Source organism: Vigna unguiculata, chromosome 4, assembly GCF_037176805.1.
Source record: "Vigna unguiculata cultivar grain cowpea cultivar isolate G323 ecotype 2 chromosome 4, ASM3717680v1, whole genome shotgun sequence".
NCBI lineage: Eukaryota > Viridiplantae > Streptophyta > Magnoliopsida > Fabales > Fabaceae > Vigna > Vigna unguiculata.
The window spans coordinates 3,142,823-3,160,879 of record NC_140795.1 but is presented as its reverse complement, the minus strand read 5'-3'; the positions used below and the strand labels follow the sequence as shown (position 1 = coordinate 3,160,879).

At 35.1% G+C, this 18,057-nt stretch overlaps 1 protein-coding gene and 1 long non-coding RNA gene across 4 annotated transcripts; both read right to left on the bottom strand.

The window, feature by feature from the left end:
• Positions 1 to 5,516: 5,516 nt before the first annotated feature.
• Positions 5,517 to 6,004, bottom strand: LOC146886647 (uncharacterized). The gene is made up of 2 exons (XR_014994204.1): positions 5,868 to 6,004; positions 5,517 to 5,790 (listed from the first exon to the last, which is right to left on the bottom strand). It is a non-coding gene; the product is annotated as an uncharacterized LOC146886647 (long non-coding RNA).
• A 7,162-nt stretch (positions 6,005 to 13,166) lies between these two features.
• Positions 13,167 to 16,237, bottom strand: LOC114182017 (uncharacterized). Of its 3 annotated transcripts, none has more exons than XM_085671820.1 (2): positions 13,906 to 16,237; positions 13,167 to 13,454 (listed from the first exon to the last, which is right to left on the bottom strand). In XM_085671820.1, the coding sequence occupies exon 1, from the start codon at positions 16,162 to 16,164 to the stop codon at positions 14,446 to 14,448; it is 1,719 nt and encodes a 572-aa protein (XP_085527946.1). In that variant the 5' UTR covers positions 16,165 to 16,237; the 3' UTR covers positions 13,167 to 13,454; positions 13,906 to 14,445. The 3 variants fall into 3 exon arrangements, with proteins under 3 accessions (XP_085527946.1, XP_085527945.1, XP_085527947.1); XM_085671819.1 differs by having other exon boundaries at positions 13,167 to 13,418; XM_085671821.1 differs by having other exon boundaries at positions 13,167 to 15,458; positions 15,601 to 15,883.
• Between the last annotated feature and the right edge of the window lie 1,820 nt (positions 16,238 to 18,057).

Sequence of the window (18,057 nt, the reverse complement as noted above, 5' to 3'; positions counted from 1 at the left end):
TTTGGGTTTTTGACTCTTTGACCAAAATTATGCACTTTCTTTATGTGCTTGTTGAAAATGTGCAAATGAAAAATCATATTGATACCATTTTGGCATAATTTTTGTTAAGTGGGGATGTGGATTTGGTGTAATTGAGAAACCTTCGTAGCTTTTTTGGTAAACCTTTTTTGTCTAGTAGTTTGAAGAATAACTTTGTAAGAATTTAGAAAATAATTAAGAGATTTTCGTTTTAAACTGAAATTAGTTGATATTAATTAATTTTTATAAATTCTAGTGTTAACTTTTTTAAAAGTGATTTTTTATATACATGAGTTGATCATAATTTATGTGTTTTGACTTGTCATGGAAACTTTTCAAACCAACCCTTAATTAATAATTTTTATAAACGGCTCATTTTTTGTTTTAAAATTTTGGAAAAATATTGTTTTCTGTTCTAGTTATTAGACGATGAACTTAGATGTAAATCATTCATTCTTACAAAATTGCATTATAAAATTACAGATGTATATCATTTATCTATAACTATATATAAAGGGGATTCCCTCTTTTGTGTCCACATTTCATAATTCCAACTTTACCCTTTATAATTTAATTATTTATTAAATTTTTAAAAATTAACGGTTACTTTTACAAGTTTTTATAAAATTATTTACTTATCTCCTTTTTCTTTTTTTCTCTTACTATTCATCAACAATTATTTTTCTCTTATTTTCTCCGTACATTTTATTTTATTTTTTATAAATATACTTTTATTTTGTTTATTAAATTAATAACATTACAATATCATCAATTATTAATATAATTCAAAAAATGCGTACACACAGGCGCGATAGCGCCTGTGTTTACACTAGTATATTATAATTTTGTTTAATCAATGGTTCATGCGATCTCCAATAATACGATGGGAATGTTTTCCGAATAAAATTTATTTTATCTTTTTTCCAATTTACATAAAAAATTTCTATAATTGAATCCACAATATACATACTTTTCCCTTATCATAAAATATATATATATATATATAATATAAATGGAATATTTATAATGTTTCGACCCATATATAAAGACCTAATATATGTTCAAAGAAGAACTAAAAAACAAAAATATAGAATAAACTGCTCCCTTATATAAACATGTAATGCAAGAAACATTGCTAAAAAATTTATCCTCGTTTCAAGGTAACAAAAACATATTGACCCAGTCTAACATTATCTTTCATTTTCTTAACAAATTCAAATTTTACATTCTAATGTTAGAGATATCATTCAATCTTTAAATTAACTATTATTTTTTGTAGATGCTATATGATATTAATTTTTCTTTTATTTATTTATTATATGAAATGAAACTTGGTGTTAGAGTAATGTGAAATGATCCTACGCAATGTTCCTTTGTGTGAATGATATTGTTTGTGTTGATATTGTTTGTGTGTATTTGCACAGATGAATTTGTGGCAACGCGTTTGTTCTTTTCAACAGATATGCATGGATTTGCAGGCGCGGCGGGATCCATTCCATCTTCACTTATATGCCCAGATTTGAGTATATTATAAGTTTATCAAATTAACCGTGTTATTTGTACCAAGCACGTGAACCAAGCTTTTCTCTCATCGTTCGAAGGTGAGTGGTGGTGTTGTTTACTGTGAACATGCATTGGTGTGTGTGTGGGTGAAGTGAACCAATGGTGTGATGGTGTTATTTAATGGCATTTTGCACCGGTGTGAGTGAAGTAAACCGGTGTTGGTCGTGGTTGTGAGGGGTGGCGCACCGGTTACATAATCGGTGCGGTGATGTGTGTGTGGCACCGGTTACGTAACCGGTGTGGTGCAATGAAAAAAGTGACACCGGTTATGTAACCGGTGTTGTGTGTATATGATGATTTTTTTTAACTTGTTTTGTGTTCTTTCAGGTTGGTCGGAGTTCATTAGGTGCTCCATAACTGGTCAAGGTGGTGGCCCTTGTTGACAGTGTTCGTTGGTCGTGGACGTCGCTAGAGTTCAAGCTTGAAGATTTGCGTAAGTTTGGTAAAGCAAATTACTTAATGAAGGTTCTGCGCTAGTAAGATGGAGTGCTTGTGTGTGATGGTTTATGCAATACATTCTCTATTATATGGCTTACAAAGGGTGTTTATGTTGACACTTGAAAATATAAGTGGTTATTGTAATTATGGTGGTGTTTAAAGGATACCAAATTCCAATTATGTTTAGCTTCTTTGTATATTGTTTTGGTTTGCATCTACAATGTTGAGATTCATATATTACACACCTCATTTAATTTTATAACTTTTTTTCCATTCATAAAAATTAAATTTTTTTATTTTAATTTTATATAATTTTTAATTTTTTAAATTCGTACTATTTATTTTTAATTATTTTTATAACATCAAATTACAAAATCATTCTCTTTTTTCATTAAGGGTATTTTGGTAACTTTCAAAATCTATCTATTTTCACAATTTATTTTATCTATCACATTAATCAAATCTTTAACTAACTTTCATAAAACTTATCTCCAAATTGACTCATTTTATCCTCTAAACTCACTCAAAAAACACATATATTTATCCACTAAATTTACACAAATTCATCTTCATACTTTCTCTCAAATCCATCTATACAAATGAACACAACCTTAGGTTTGTGGGAGGATAAATTAGTGGAGGGTTAGACATATGAAATACATAATTTCAAAATTTTAAAAATCAATAACAATTTAGGATTTGTGACCATTCTTGCATACTAAGTTATTGTTTATAGATGTAACTTCTGTAAGGACTCATCCAATTACAAATGTGCTTATAAGATTTTACAACATTAAAAATATTTAAAAAATTGACTGAAAATTATTCTCTTAATATATTGATTGATGAGCTTATATAGATTGTTTTAAAAATATCCCATTATCAAATAAAACAAAAATGAAGATACGCGTCTCTTACTAGTTAATTCTTAAAATGAATATAACTGATATAAAAAGTTTTTTTTTTCTAACGTGAAATTTGTATACAAAAATAATTAACTATTTTTGTGGTTTTCCTGCATAGATAACAAGATACAATTCTTAGGCAAACCAATACATTTATAATTAGATAATATTATCAAATATCTACTATTATTCTAAACTTAATTAAAAATTAAGAATTAAATAAACATATAATGTCTTTTGGATGGTTATCTTCTAATAGACAATCAATCTTGTAAGGTGAGGTTTGCACCACAAAACTCGCTATGATAGGTTCTAAGATGGCTCTAATACCATGTTAGAAGTGGACTTTAATCCTAACTTAATCCCACAAAATCGGCTTGTAAAGTGAGATTTGCACCCATTTATATATTGTAAATTAGTCTTATCTCTAGTCGATGTGAGACTTCTAACAAAATTAAAATCGTTTAAATAAACATTTCCTATATATATTACAACAGTATAGAAAAAAAAGATTAAAAAATTAAACTATTTATTTACTAAAAATTAATTACTCCACAACATGAATGCATTCTTGATAATGCATCAATGCTTTGTTTTTCTTGGCAGTAGAGACCTTGGTGTGGTGGGTATTTTTGTTATTATGTTTTGAGAACGAACGGTTAAACTATGCATGGTGGTACAGTAGGTAAACTCGTTTGTGAGTCTATTTTTATTATATGGGTGATCATGGATTGAATTTTTAATGATCCAATCCACATCCATTTTGGATCCAAACAATTGGATTAGATTTTGGATCCAAATCCATTTTTTCAAAAAAAGTATATTGGATTTTTTTAAAATCCAGATGCAAATATTTAAATCAATTTTAAATCTAGATCTAAATATTTGGATCAAGTTCAAAATCCAAAATCCAATTTTCATAAAATAAATTCAAATTAATTTTTTTAAAACTTGTGTCCATAGGGCTAACACCATAGAATTTGGCAGATTTTTTGTCGGGGCCAACGAGGCCAAATTTCAGCATGGGATGAACTTGGATGACTTTCGAATGAATTTCGGTCGGGGACGACGTGACCAAATTTTGGCCAAGGTCGACTTGACAAAATTTCAGTCGAGATCGACTTGACTGGATTGAACTGAATTTCGGCCAGGGTTGATTTTGCCTAATACGATCAAATTTTGGCCAGAGCTGACTTGGCCAAATATGGCCACATTTGGGCCAGGGCCTGATCAATCAAATTTCGGTCAGGGTTGACTCCACTAAATTTGTCGGCCAGGACCGACTTGACTGAACATGGCTAATTTTCGATCACAGCCAACTAAGTTGAATATAGTCAAATTTCGTTCGGGACTTACTCGACCAAATACGGCTAAATTTGGGCTAGTATCGACTCGACCAAATTTTGGTCATGACCAACTCGATTGAATTTGGCAAAATTTAGGTCAGGACCGACTCGCCTAAATATGACCAAATTCGGGTCGCGATCGACTCCGCTGAATACGACCAAATTCAGGCCAGGACCAACTCAGTCAAATTTTGGTTGAGGCCAACACGACCGAATTTTGACTGGAGCCGACTCAACTGAATTCGACATAAAATGGATTGAATTTTAATAAAATGTAGATCAGATTGATATCCAAATCCAATAAAATTAATTAGATTTTAATAAAATGAATATTAAATGGATTGGATCATAGCAAAAATGGATTAGATCATGAAAATTAGATTTTTTGTCCATCCTTAGTTTAACTTTTCAGATCATCCTCTGCTTCCTTCCGCTCATTTAAGAGTTCAATAAATATAAATTATTGTTGTTATCCTCATAATTTTTATTTTTATGTGTTAAATAAACATTAATTATTACTTTTTCCCTCATATTTTTATTCTTTAACTTTTATATCTATTTAATCTCTTTTTATTAATAATTTTTGTACAAGAGTATAATTTAAATTTGTAAGTACAAATTTATGTATACATTAACAATTATTTTATTAAACTTCTAAAATTTCCAATTAAATTGTAAGGTTTAAAGTTTGTGAATATAAATTTCAAGGTTTAGTTTTTACGGACGTCTCACGTCTCACGTCGCACGTCGTATGTCGTACGTCGCACGTCGCACGTCTCTCACGTTTCACGTCTCTCACGTGCCACGTGCCACGTGCCACGTCCCACGTCCCACGTCTCTCACGTCTCACATCTCATGTCCCACGTCTCTCACGTCTTACGTCTCACGTGTAACGGCCCACGTCCCACGTCTATCATGTCTCTCACGTCTCTCGTCCCACGTCCCACGTCTGTCACGTCTCTCACGTTTCACGTCTTTCGTCCCACGTCTCACGTCTCACGTCTCACGTCTAACGTCCCATGTCCCACGTTTCACGTCTCACGTCCGACTAGGGGTGGCAAAACGGGCCAGCCCGGCCCGTTTTGGCCCGGCCCATTTTTGACCCATTGAAAACGGGCCGGGACGGGCCAGCCCGTTAAGAGAAAAAAGGCCAGAAATAACAGCCCGGCCCGTCCCGTTACGGGCTAACGGGCTAACGGGCCAGCCCGTATACCTGTGATTTGAAAAAAAATGGCAATACCTGTGATTCAAAATAGAACAGAAATGCATGCATTGAAGAGTAGTTTCACAAATAAAGCTCCTAACAAAGTAATCTGAACTAACTAATTTGACTATCCAAAGGAAATTACAAATTTTCCCTTACAAGAAACAAAATAAAATCTAAAACAATGCTGAAACAAGCAGGCCAGTAATCTGTTCAGCTGGAACTCTTTTGGAACAATTGCAATCAGCCTTCTCATTCAAAATTCACAGGCCAGTAATCTGATTCCAACCCAACAAATCTGAACTCAATCTAACTTCTGTTAAAAAAAAGGCAATTCAATAAGTGAGGATGCTTTATAATGAAAAGACAATTCAATAAATTAGAAACAAATACCAATTGTCATTCTGTATCACTTCCAGGATCATTAGAGGCAGCATTGGAACAAGTCTGCTCTACTTTTCTGTCTTTGTCATCGTCTTCATAATCTTTAAACAAAATAAAGTGAACAAAAAATTACGATATAAAAAATTGTGTATAAGAATAAAAAGGAACTAAAGACATCTATAATAAACAATTTACCATCACAAAAACCATGCTTCCAACTAGAAGTACAAATAATTGCCTCCACACTTGTTGACAACAAACAATTTCTATACTTATTAAGAATCCTATAACCAATGCTGAATGCTGATTCAGATGCGACAATAGTAATCGGGATGCTTAGCAAGTCCCTAGCCATCAAAGCAAGGTCTGGAAAACGTTCATTGTTACTCTTCCACCATTCAAGAACATCTAAAGCTACTGAAAAATGAATATCCAATGTTGGCTCATCCAAATATGTATCAAGTTGATTCTTTCCCGTTTTAGCCACTAGTTGAAGTTTACGTTGTTGTAATTCCTAACATGATAAACAAAATAAAAGAATATTAATATGAACAATAATTATTATAAAATTAGAAGAAAGTAAATAACTTACATCAAATAGGTTTGGCTTCGAGGAAGATGAGGATAACACATCACTCAAGGAACGCTTTTGAGCATTTGAAGTTGAAGTATTTGAAGAATACTGAGAGAATAGAATGTACAATTTGTCCTTTATCTTCTCCACCTTTTGTTCCCAACAAAGAGGGTCAACCTTTTCAAAACAGAAACCCAATGTAACTAATTTCATCCTTGGGTCTAGAATTGCCCCAAATGCAAGAACAATACTGTATTCATCCCAATATTTGTCAAATTTGACCATCATCTTTTCAGCCATATTTCTTATAACTTTGTCTCCATCTTGCATACTCTCTATTAAAAGGCATTGAATTTTCCAAACTTGAAAAAAATACAAGTTGGATGTAGGATAACTTGAGCCAGACATCAAATTTGTAATTTCATAAAATGGGGACAAGAAAACAGTGATCTTTTCTGCTCTTTTCCATGCCTCCTCAGATGGATAATACTTGTAATTTTCATCAACTAAGCGTAAATTTTCAAAAACCCGTTGGTATTTAACAGCACTTTGAAGCATCAAAAAGGTTGAGTTCCACCTTGTAGGAACATCTAGACACAATCCACTTGATGAATCAATGTTCCCTATTTGTTGAAGGCATTCTTTAAATTTAATCATTCTAGCTTCAGAACCTCTCACATACTTGATGCTCTCTCTAATTTGATCAAGAGCATCACCAAGTACCTTCAACCCTTCTTGTACAATCAAATTTAAAATATGAGCAGAACAACACACATGAAAGAACTCTCCACTACAAACCAATGAATTATTTAAAACCAACTGATTTTTTAAAGTTTTCACCAATACATCATTGCTAGAAGCATTATCCAAGGTGATAGAAAATATTCGCTTTTCAATTTCCCAATCATGCAAACATGCATTTATCTTCTTAGACAACTCAAATCCAGTGTGAGGTGGAGGGAAATGGCAAAAGTTAAGAATTTTGCTCCTCAACTTCCAATTTGAATCAACATAATGTGTTGTTAAACTTATATAACCTTCAGTAGTGTAAGATGTCCATAGATCAGAGGTTAAACAAATCCTACTTGTAATGTTATGCAACTCACCCTTTAACTTGATATTTTCTCTCTTAAATATTCTCAATATGTCCTTCTTAATAGTATTCCTAGAAACAAGAGTTGCTTCAGGATTCAAATAACTTATCCAAGTCCTAAGTTCAGGGTACTCAACAAATTTGAATGGTAAACCATGTCGAATAATTAAATTAGCACACAATTCACGAGACACCATTTGGTCTATTTTTTTGGCTTTCAATTTTCCTTGCATGTCCACCATCATTTGACCCACATCATCAAATCTACATTTGGTACACCTTTCAATATGACGCTTTAAATGGGAAGTACCATATCTTACACCACCAATTATATATTTTTGGTTACACCCATTACACTTTGCCCTTTCTTTTCCATCCTCACAAACCCCAATCTTAGTAAAGAATTTCCAAACATCAGAGGATGATAACTTCTTCTTTTTCTTATCAGTTTCACCAGTTTTGTTATCCTCAGTCACACTGTCGGTTACAGTATTTGATTTTTCATGGACATCCCCATCATTAGGTTTGCTAACTGAATCTTCCATTATTTTTATGAGGTTCCTATCACACAAAACCCAAACTAAAAAACTGAAGATGACATATACAATATAACACAACACAACACAACAATAGTAAGCATTACAATACACACTGCCACAATCGAAAATTGTCCAAACCAAACTGATACAGTAATGCAATAAACAAATAACAACAGCAATATTTTCCCATCTGATCCTTTGCACGTAGTGCCGCCACCACCCAATTCCATGGCAGAATTGAGGAATCGAAAAATATTTGCTAGAAACAGAGACCATGGCAATAGCAGAAGAACACAACAATTAGGGCAGAAAGGGGAATCGAAAATTGAAAATCACCATGGCAGTAGCAGAACCAGAAATTAGGGCACAAAATCGAAAATTGAAAATCGGGAACGAACCTACGTCGTCGTCAATCGTGATGATGATCCTTGCTCGCGTCAATCGTTGATCGTTGTTCCACCGTCGGAGATGATCGCTGCTGGTTCTTCGCGAAGTGGGAGAGAACGTTCTTCGCTTTGCTTGTTGGTCGCGTCGGAGTGGTCCAGTGGTGCGAGGTGGTCCACTGGTGCGAGGTCGATCGGTGGTGAGTGCGTGGTGGTGTGCGTCTGGTCACTGATTTGGGGCGCCGTCGCCGTCATCCTCCATGGCTCACGTCGTCGTCGTCGCGGCGCTAGTCAGTGGTGCGAGGTGGATCGGTGGTGAGTGCGTGGTGGTGTGCGTCTGGTCACTGATTTGGGGCGCCGTCGCCGTCATCCTCCATGGTTCACGTCGTCGCCGTCGCCAGTCAGTGGTGCGAGACCGATTCGGTGGTGAGTGCGTTTCAGTGGTGCGAACGCGAAGTGGAGAGTGGGTCACTGATTTGGGGGAAAAGAAAAAACCCTACGTCGAAAGGAAACAAAACAAAACTTTAGTCTCACGGGCCAGCCTTTCATCACACACGGGTTAGCCTTTCATCACACGGGTCAGCCTTTCATCACACACGGGTTACAGGCCAGCCTGCGGCCAGCCCGTCATGCAGCCCGACATATTTACGGGCTAGATTGGCCGGGTTAGAACGGGCCACGGGCTAAAAATTCTGACCCAACCCGTTCCTTTAATAACTGGCTGACGGGCTGGCCCGTCGGGCTCAGCCCGTATTGCCACCCCTACATCCCACGTCCCACGTATCACGTCTCACGTCTCACGTCTCACGTTGCACGTCTCACGTCTCACGTCGCACGTCGCACGTCTCACGTCTCACGTCTCACGTCTCACGTCTCATGTCTCACGTCCCACGTCCCACGTCCCACGTCCCTCGTGCCACGTCTCATGTCTTACGTCTCACGTCTCACGTCTCACCTCCCATGTCGTCTCAGGTCTCACGTCCCACGTTGTCTCACATCCGACGTTGAGACCGACTAGTTCAAATTTAGTCGTATTTGATTGAGTTGGCGTGACCCTATACAAAATTTGATTGAATTCTGTCAAGTCGGTCTAGATCGAAATTTGGCCTAGCTGGTCCTGGAAAAAATTTGGAAGTATTCGGTTGAGTTCACCCCGACCCAAATTTTACTGCATTGGGCTGAGTCGACCTAGACAAAATTTGACCGTATTCAACCAAGACAACCGCGACCAAAATTTGGATGTATTCAGCCTAGTTGGCTCCAGTCAAAATTTGGTCGAATTCAATCGAGTTGACCCCGATTGAGATTCGGCCCTGACCCAAATTTGGTTTTATTTGGTTGAGACAGCCTAGGGTGAAATTTGACCGTATTCAAATCAAATGAGTCGGTCACGATCGAAATTTGGTCGTATTCAACTGAGTCGGTCACGAACGAAATTCGGTCGAATTTAGTCGAGTCAGCTCTGGTCAAAAATCGGTCGTGTTGGCCTCGACCAAAATTTGAACGAGTTGGTCCTGGTCTGAATTTGGTCGTATTCGTTAGAGTCGATCGCGACCGAAATTTGATCATATTTAGGCGAGTCAGTCATAACCTAAATTTGGCCAAATTCAGTCGAGTTGGTCATGATCAAATTTTGGTTGAGTCGGTACTAGCCCAAATTTAGTCGTATTCGATCGAGTAAGTCCCGAACGAAATTTGACTATATTCAACGTAGTCGGTTGTGATCGAAAATTGGTCATATTCAGTCAAGTCGGTCCTGGCCGACGAATTTAGTGGAGTTAACCATGACCAAAATTTGACTGATCAAGCCCTGGCCCAAATGTGGCCATATTTGGCCAAGTCGGCTCTGGCCAAAATTTGGTCGTATTAGGCAAAACGGCCTTGGCCGAAATTCAGTCGAATTCAGTCAAGTCGATCTCGACTGAAATTTTGTCGAGTCGACTTTAGCCCAAATTTGGTCACGTCGTCCCTGACCGAAATTCGTTCGAAAGTCATCAAAGTTCATCCCATGCTCAAATTTGGCCTCGTTGGCCTCGACAAAAAATCTGTCAAATTTTATGGTGTCAGTCCTATCGAAAATCTAATCCACATCCATTTTGGATCCAAATAATGGATGTGGATCCAAATTTGTGTTCATAGAGCTGACACCAAAGAATTTGACAAATTTGGCCAAATACTTCCAAATTTTGTCCAGGACCAACTAGGTCAAATCTCGATCGGGACCGACTTGACAGAATTTGGCCTAATTCGGCCAAATTTTGTATAGGATCACGTCAACTCAATCAAATACGACTAAATTTGGGCTAGTCCGTCTCAACCTTTAGCCTAACCTAACAAAAAATATAAAGTGAAAATTTGGATTAGATATTTTGGATTATCCATTTTGAAAATCTAGATTTCGAGAATGGATATCCAATCCATAAAATATATAAAATGTAGAATAGATTGATATTCAGATCCAAAAAAATGGATTTTAAATGGATTGGATTTTTAATAGAATGGATATTAAATGCATTGGATCATAGAAAAAATGGATTGGATCATAAAAATTGAAATTTTTACCCACCCTTAGATGAGTGTGACCTCTCGTGCTTTCCACGCTGCATATTGGATGTGGAGTTCATACATACATATACATATATATATATATATATATATATATATATATATATATATATATAATTATCTTTTACCCTGCATTTTGATTGCAATAGAACTTCCATTTTCTTTAACATTGCATTTTTATTGTAGAATTTGTCTAGCTGATTGGTAAACAGGTTGAAATCAATGATTTCTGTGGAGACCAAAACTGTTACGTCTCTCCTTATGTCTAAAACACTTATAGTTTTTTGATCCAAGTTCGTTCATTTTACTTCTAAAGGTTCTTTTTCATGTAATAACATCTATTAAAAAATGTACTATCATGATGTATTATTTTATTGATATTTAGAATTATCAGGTCCAGCCCACATGGTAGGTTAGGGCCGAAAAAGCTCATAGGCCGAAAAGCTTCACATGAAAAAACTCACAAGGTCAAAAATCCACAAAAGTCTTGTAGGTCAGGACCAGTCCATAGACTTTCTTCTTAAACATGAAAAATATATTATTTCTTAAAATATATTATTAAGTTTTTCGTCATTGGCTTAGGACCGACATGTCTAGGACATTGGCTTGGATCGTCTCGGCCCGACCTACCTTGGTTGTCATCCCATATCAGCCCCGTCTAGGCTGTGGGACTATTTAAGTCTTCAGGGCGGGTCGGACCGACTCGTTTGGATCAACGAGTCAGAATGGCTCATATGGGTCATCAGGGTCGGTCCCGCCCATCTGGGTCGTTGGGTTGGCTCGGCCAATCTAAGTTGTCGGTCCGACCCTACCCATCTGGGTCGTCGGCCCTACCTGTCCCGTCTCTGCCTTTTGGTCTAACTCAACTCTATTCAGTCTTGATCTTCGGTCATGACCAACCCGAGATGGCTTGACTTGATCTTTTACTCTCATTCAAAGTAGTACTTTTAGGGAGGCCTAATCCATCTTAGCTCTGGTCCTGACACTTGAGAAGGAGCTTTTAGGGACTGGAATTTTTTTTACCCCTCATTTGGGACTCTCTAAAAGGGACTTAATGAAGAGTCGGCCAAGAGCCAAATTAACACCTCTATTGATATTTGTATAACTTATTGTACAATGTTTCCATAATTAAGAAGGTTTCTTACGAATATTAAAAAATCGGTTCTATAAGTCATTGGAAGAAAGGATCAGTATTTGGAAATTTTTTGGTGAAAGGACTGGGTTGTCTTTGTCTCATACTACCGAGGTAAAATTTATGATTAAAAACTAGGAACACAAGGAAGAGAGAATAGAGTAATCATTAGAAAATCTCCAGAATTGATAAAAAAAATAGCTTGAAAAGGGAAATTTAGAATATGTTCGTATTTCCGTTCAACAAGAGCATTTTGTTCTTAGTTTCAATACAAGTAGTTTGATATATAATGCCTTTAGAGCTCAAGTAATCACTGCCTTAAATCCCACACCATTATAAGTTCTAGCACATTAACAATTTTCTGAAACTGAGTTTTACATATTCAATAAAATTGATCAAACAAGTTTTAGCTTCAGCTTTCTTTTCATGGAAAGTAACGAGGTAAAACTAATATGATCACCAAATATAGTAAAAATATATTTGTTGTACCCATTTATAGAAATGCTAGAACATGGTCTCCGAATATGCACATGTATGAGATCAAAACTATTTTCAGCATGAGAATTACTAGCAGAGAAAGAAAGTTTTTTCTGTTTAACAAGATGGCAAGTATTGCAAATAAAATCTTAACTTTTGCATTGTGTAGCATGGAAATTAAAATTGACTTCTAAATTATAGAATTTAAATTGACTAATCTTTTGACTAATCTTTCATTTTCATATATTCTGAATTATATAATTTAGAAATTATTTTGTTGTCAAGGATGCAATGTGCAAAGAATACAAGAAGCTTACTTTTGAGAATAAAAGAACCACATAGTTCAGGTGCACCATCCTGATAAAACAACTACGTCTCCTACAAATTAAGATAAACTTGTCTTTCAACCAACTACAAGTTCTATTGTAATAGATGTAAACTACAGATGCCTAAAACGGAGAAAACTGTAAGTGCCTAAAACGGAAAAAACTGTAAGTGCCTAAAACTGTTTGATGAAATGTCTCAGTGAAAATTGAACATGAAAATAGTGGCATAATGGATGATTAAATTCAACAAAGTAAAACTAAGAATGTAAAGAAGTAAACATGACATACACGTTGCAACAGCTATTTAAAAACTGGAAAACAGGTAAAAAATCAATGATTACACTTGATTCAACTTAACTAGCACTAACTAATCCTACAAGTAACTCAATTAGCAGGTCAACAAGTAAATTGACTCTTCAAGCTCTTTTATTCAGCTCCAATCCAACAGACCCGCAGGTGGCATTGCTTGAACTGAAAGTGTTGGCAACTTCCTCATCAAAGCAAAACCTAATATCCTTAATAATGAATGAATAGATACATAGTAAAAGCATAAACCAAGATAGAAGCAAGTTTATTTTAATCTTAAAGGTCTGCAAAAGCATCACTATACAAGATTGAGATCCTAACTAGGTCAGCACCTCAGCTTACATAACTCATTTGCAGTACAGCAAGAACTGTATATAAATGATCTCTATTTTTCAGTAAGCTATCTAAAGGAGTCTTGAAAAGGGGCTTTTGCCCTATAATAAACATTTCAATTCATACACAGTGTTGTAAGCATCAATAAAACTCTACACAGATTATAAAAACTTGTCACCCAATGTCATTAAAAGAACTGCTTCTATAAAAGCCACAAAAAAGTACAATGCACAATCAGGCATGAAACAAACACAAGTACATGGTTGTTCAGATTAAGTGATGATACAACAGATGAATAAGAAGCATAAAGTATACATGCCTTTATTGCAAAAAGATCACCAGTTGTTCTCCTTTTTGCCAAGAAAACCCTTCCAAATGCTCCACGACCAATAAGATTTACAATTTCAAAGTCAACAACGGAGGTATGATCCCTTGACGAATGGATTGGGCTTGTTCTCAAGCTGCCAAAATGTGATTTTTACAATAATGAAAGAAATATGGTTTCCCTGAAGTACAATACAACAATGAAGGCCCTAAAGGAAAATCATATTTGGGCTCTGACCAACATGAATGGGTAATATCAAACAGTTAAAAAGAAAACCATCAAGATTTTAGACATAGGGAGGGAGGTCACCGTTTGGTCTTGAAAGACAACGAAATCATTGATTTCAACCCCTGTACTAATCAGTTAAACAAATTGTACAGTAAAAATGCAATGTCAAAGAAAACAGAAGTTCTATAGCGATCAAAATACAGGGTACACAATAAAAAAAATATATCATCTCCACATCCAATATACAACAAGGAAAGCATAAGTTGCAGGGAGGTCACGCTCCTCTAATATATGAGGTTTCACCTTTTATGATTTCAACAAGCCTCTAGAGATCATTTCAAGAAGGAGTGTGTTTGCCTTAACAGTCTCATCCCTTTTAGAGAGAGCCCTAATCATTATTTCAAAAGTTACCTCATTAGGCAAGCAACCATTGTCTTCCATTTTGGACCATACGGACAATGCCTCGTCAAACAAACCTTTTTTACAAAGACCATTGATCATAATACTATAACTCCATACATCTAAATGGTAGCCTTTAATTAAAAGATCTTTAAAGATATCTCGTGCCTTCTGAAGTCTTCCCCCTATGCACATTCCATGAATAAGTATGTTCCAGGTGTACAAATCAGGCTGAATTCCCTTTAACGTCATTGTCTTGAATAATTCAAATGCCTTGTCTAGTTGATAGCTTTTGCACAAAGCATGTAACAAACAATTGTAAGTGATTACATCCGGTTGTTGATTTCTATCATGCATCTCATCAATAAGATCCCAAACATGAGAGATTCTTCCAATTTTCAATAAACCATTGATAAGAGTAGTGTAAGTCACTGTATCTGGAACCATATTCCTCTTATGCATTTCCGGGAAGAGATCTATGGCCTCACTCACCCTTTCCATCCTACAAAGTCCATTTATAAGAGTATTGTATGTCAATATATCAGGAACCACATTCCTCTGTTGCATTTCCTGAAAGAGATTTATGGCCTCATCCACCCTTTCGTTCTTTATGAGTCCATTTATCATGATATTGTAGCTGCAAACTCTAGGACTCACTTCCATCTTGGTCATTGCATTGAATACTTGTTTCGCATTCTTCACGTCATTAACTAAGTAATACCCATCCAATAAAGCATTAAAGCTAAAAATATCAGGTCCCACATAAGCTTTCACCATCATACCTAACACATTCTTGGCTTCTCGTAGTTTTCCCTCCTTACATAATGCATCAATCAATATATTATACGTATAAACATCTGGCCTGATGCTATTTGATAGCATTTCATTTATGAAACCAAGCGCTTCTTCTAACTGATTCCCTAAGCAAAAGCCATAAACCAGAGTATTATAGGTAAAAAGATCAGGAGAAATTCCCTTGACACCCATTTCAGAATACAAATCATAAGCTTCTTTTGGATGTTTATCTTTGAAAAGACAGTCAATAATTATGTTGTACATTACCGTTGATCGACTTTCAATCGTTCTGAACAATTCGACGGCAGCTTTAATTTCTCCTATCTTGCACAATCCATTGATGAGAGTCCCGTAAGTAAAGTGGCTGACCTGAAATCCTAGTGCTACTACTTTGTCATGAAGGTTGAGTGCTTTCATGACCTCACCCCTATCACAGAGACCTCTGATGAGTGTATTTAAGGTTACGGCATCTGGGTGATAACCCCGTTTGAGAATCTTGGCAAATACAGAGAAAGCGAAGGCCATTTGATCCAAGTGGCAGAAACAATTGATGAGGAGGGTGAGATTAGCAAGGTCAGGGTGAATTCCCTTGAGCTCCATTTGCTTGATGAGAGAAATAGCAGTAGGGTACTGCTTCATCCTCACAAAGAATCCCAAAATCTTTCCAAATTCGAAGATGGGAGGAACATGGCGCTTATGAAGCATGCGATTGAATCTTGAGATGGCTTCGTCGAATATGAAGGTTCGGGAGTGAGAGTGAGAGCAAAAGCGGGAACTGAGAATTGGAAGAAATGGAAGAAGAGAAAATCTTAAACTTCTTGAGAGAAACATCTTTGCTGCAAACAATTAGTTTGGTACAAGATCGAAGTTAGGTTTTCAGCACGAATAACAAGTGTTCGTATTACGTTTTGCATATTATTTACCAATTTATCTATAACTATATATATATATATATATATAATTTTTTTTAAATATGTTATATTATTATTTTACTTTTGATTATATTTTGAAATTATAATCTTTTAAATAAACATTTTCTGCATGTATTACAACAGTATAGAAAAAAAAAATTAAACTATTTATGTACTAAAAATTAAGTACTCCACAGCATAGTTAATTTTTTCTTTCTTTCTTTCGTACAAACTTATATTATATATTAGACTTTGAATATAGAAAATAATAATGCAAATACTGAATTTAAATTTTTATAATTTATAAATAATTATAAATATTAAATTTTAGCTCATCAAAAATAAGATAACAAAATAAATATTCACTATAATATCTTTTGGAAATATTTTCAACTATATTTATTTTCACTCCTACCTTTCACCAATTTCAGCGTCCATACAGTGTTAGACCCTAAAATAATATATTCAACTTTGCTGGTCTAGAAACATATTAACCGTTAAATACAAAAATATAGACGTTCAAATGCAACCGATGAAGAAAATTAGTGCTACTTTAATAATACGCGACACTTCTACGATTTTTCATATTTAATTTTTGTATATTTCAATAAATATCAGAAAAAAATAGTGTTATTTATCATTTTTCTTATGAATTTTGATGACAAAGTAGTTTATTTATGGATAATTAATATAAATTTCATTTTTTTTAAATTATAAACAGCCATTGTAAAATCATAAACACAAGGCATCCTTTTCAAAACTCATTATTTTCTATAAACCTTCATCTTCTTCATCCAATTTTTTACTCATATTTCATCCTTATCGTGATCAAAGGTCAAGGATGTGATCGTTGCAGAGTTTTCTTTAAATCCAACCAAACAAAATCTTCACTCGGGTAAGTCGAAATTTCTATTTCTTCAATGTCCAATCTATTTTGGCAGTACGTGCAACATTTCTTGTATTTGCATGTGTTCCTAAAATTGTTGTTTTCACTCTTTGTTAACTAGTGACCCTTTGGTTCAGTCCAATCGTTGTTACGTTGTCTCTAGGTTGATGATAGAGTTTTTGTAAGTTCGAGGACAACTTGAGAATTCTTAAAGTTTTGGATGATCTTCGAAGGTGAGGGAAGCTAAACCTTACTTCTTCCATGATGATTTATTTTGAATCTCTAGTTGTGTGTTGATGTTGTGTTTGACAGCTCAAATTGATTTGTTGATGTTCTTTGTGGGTGTGAGATGAAAATTCTTAAATTTCATGTTTGGGTATGTGGGGGTTGAAAAATTTTGGGGTTTTGTTGAATGCATGTGATTTAAGATAAATTCGATGAAAATTGAGATTGTAACGTGGACATTGAAATGTTTCTGACTTATATAAGGCTTAAATGGAGTTAAGGTTTATTTGTCATCCCTAAGTTTGACTTATATAAGGCTTAAATGGAGTTAAGGTTTATTTGTCATCCCTAAGTTTAGCTGAGTTAAGGTTTGGTTGCCTTAGGTGGAGATGAGAGAAATCAGGTCATGTTTAGCCAAGTTGAGTTGGGTCTGTGTTAGATCGAGAAATTAAGTTGAAGTCATGTCAAACTAAGTTGGATTGAGTCCAACTCAATTTGAGTTTAGTCTATTTGGACCCTAGTTAGGTCGAATCAATCTAGACTCAAATAGACCCAAATGACACAAACCAAAATATATGCATTTTAGAATGTGAAGAATTTCAAATTTGTATATTTTAAGTCAAATTTGAAATTATTTAATTTTAATTAATCCAAATACATTATCAAAATTGTGAAGGTATTTGAGTGAAAAGAGTAGTGTTA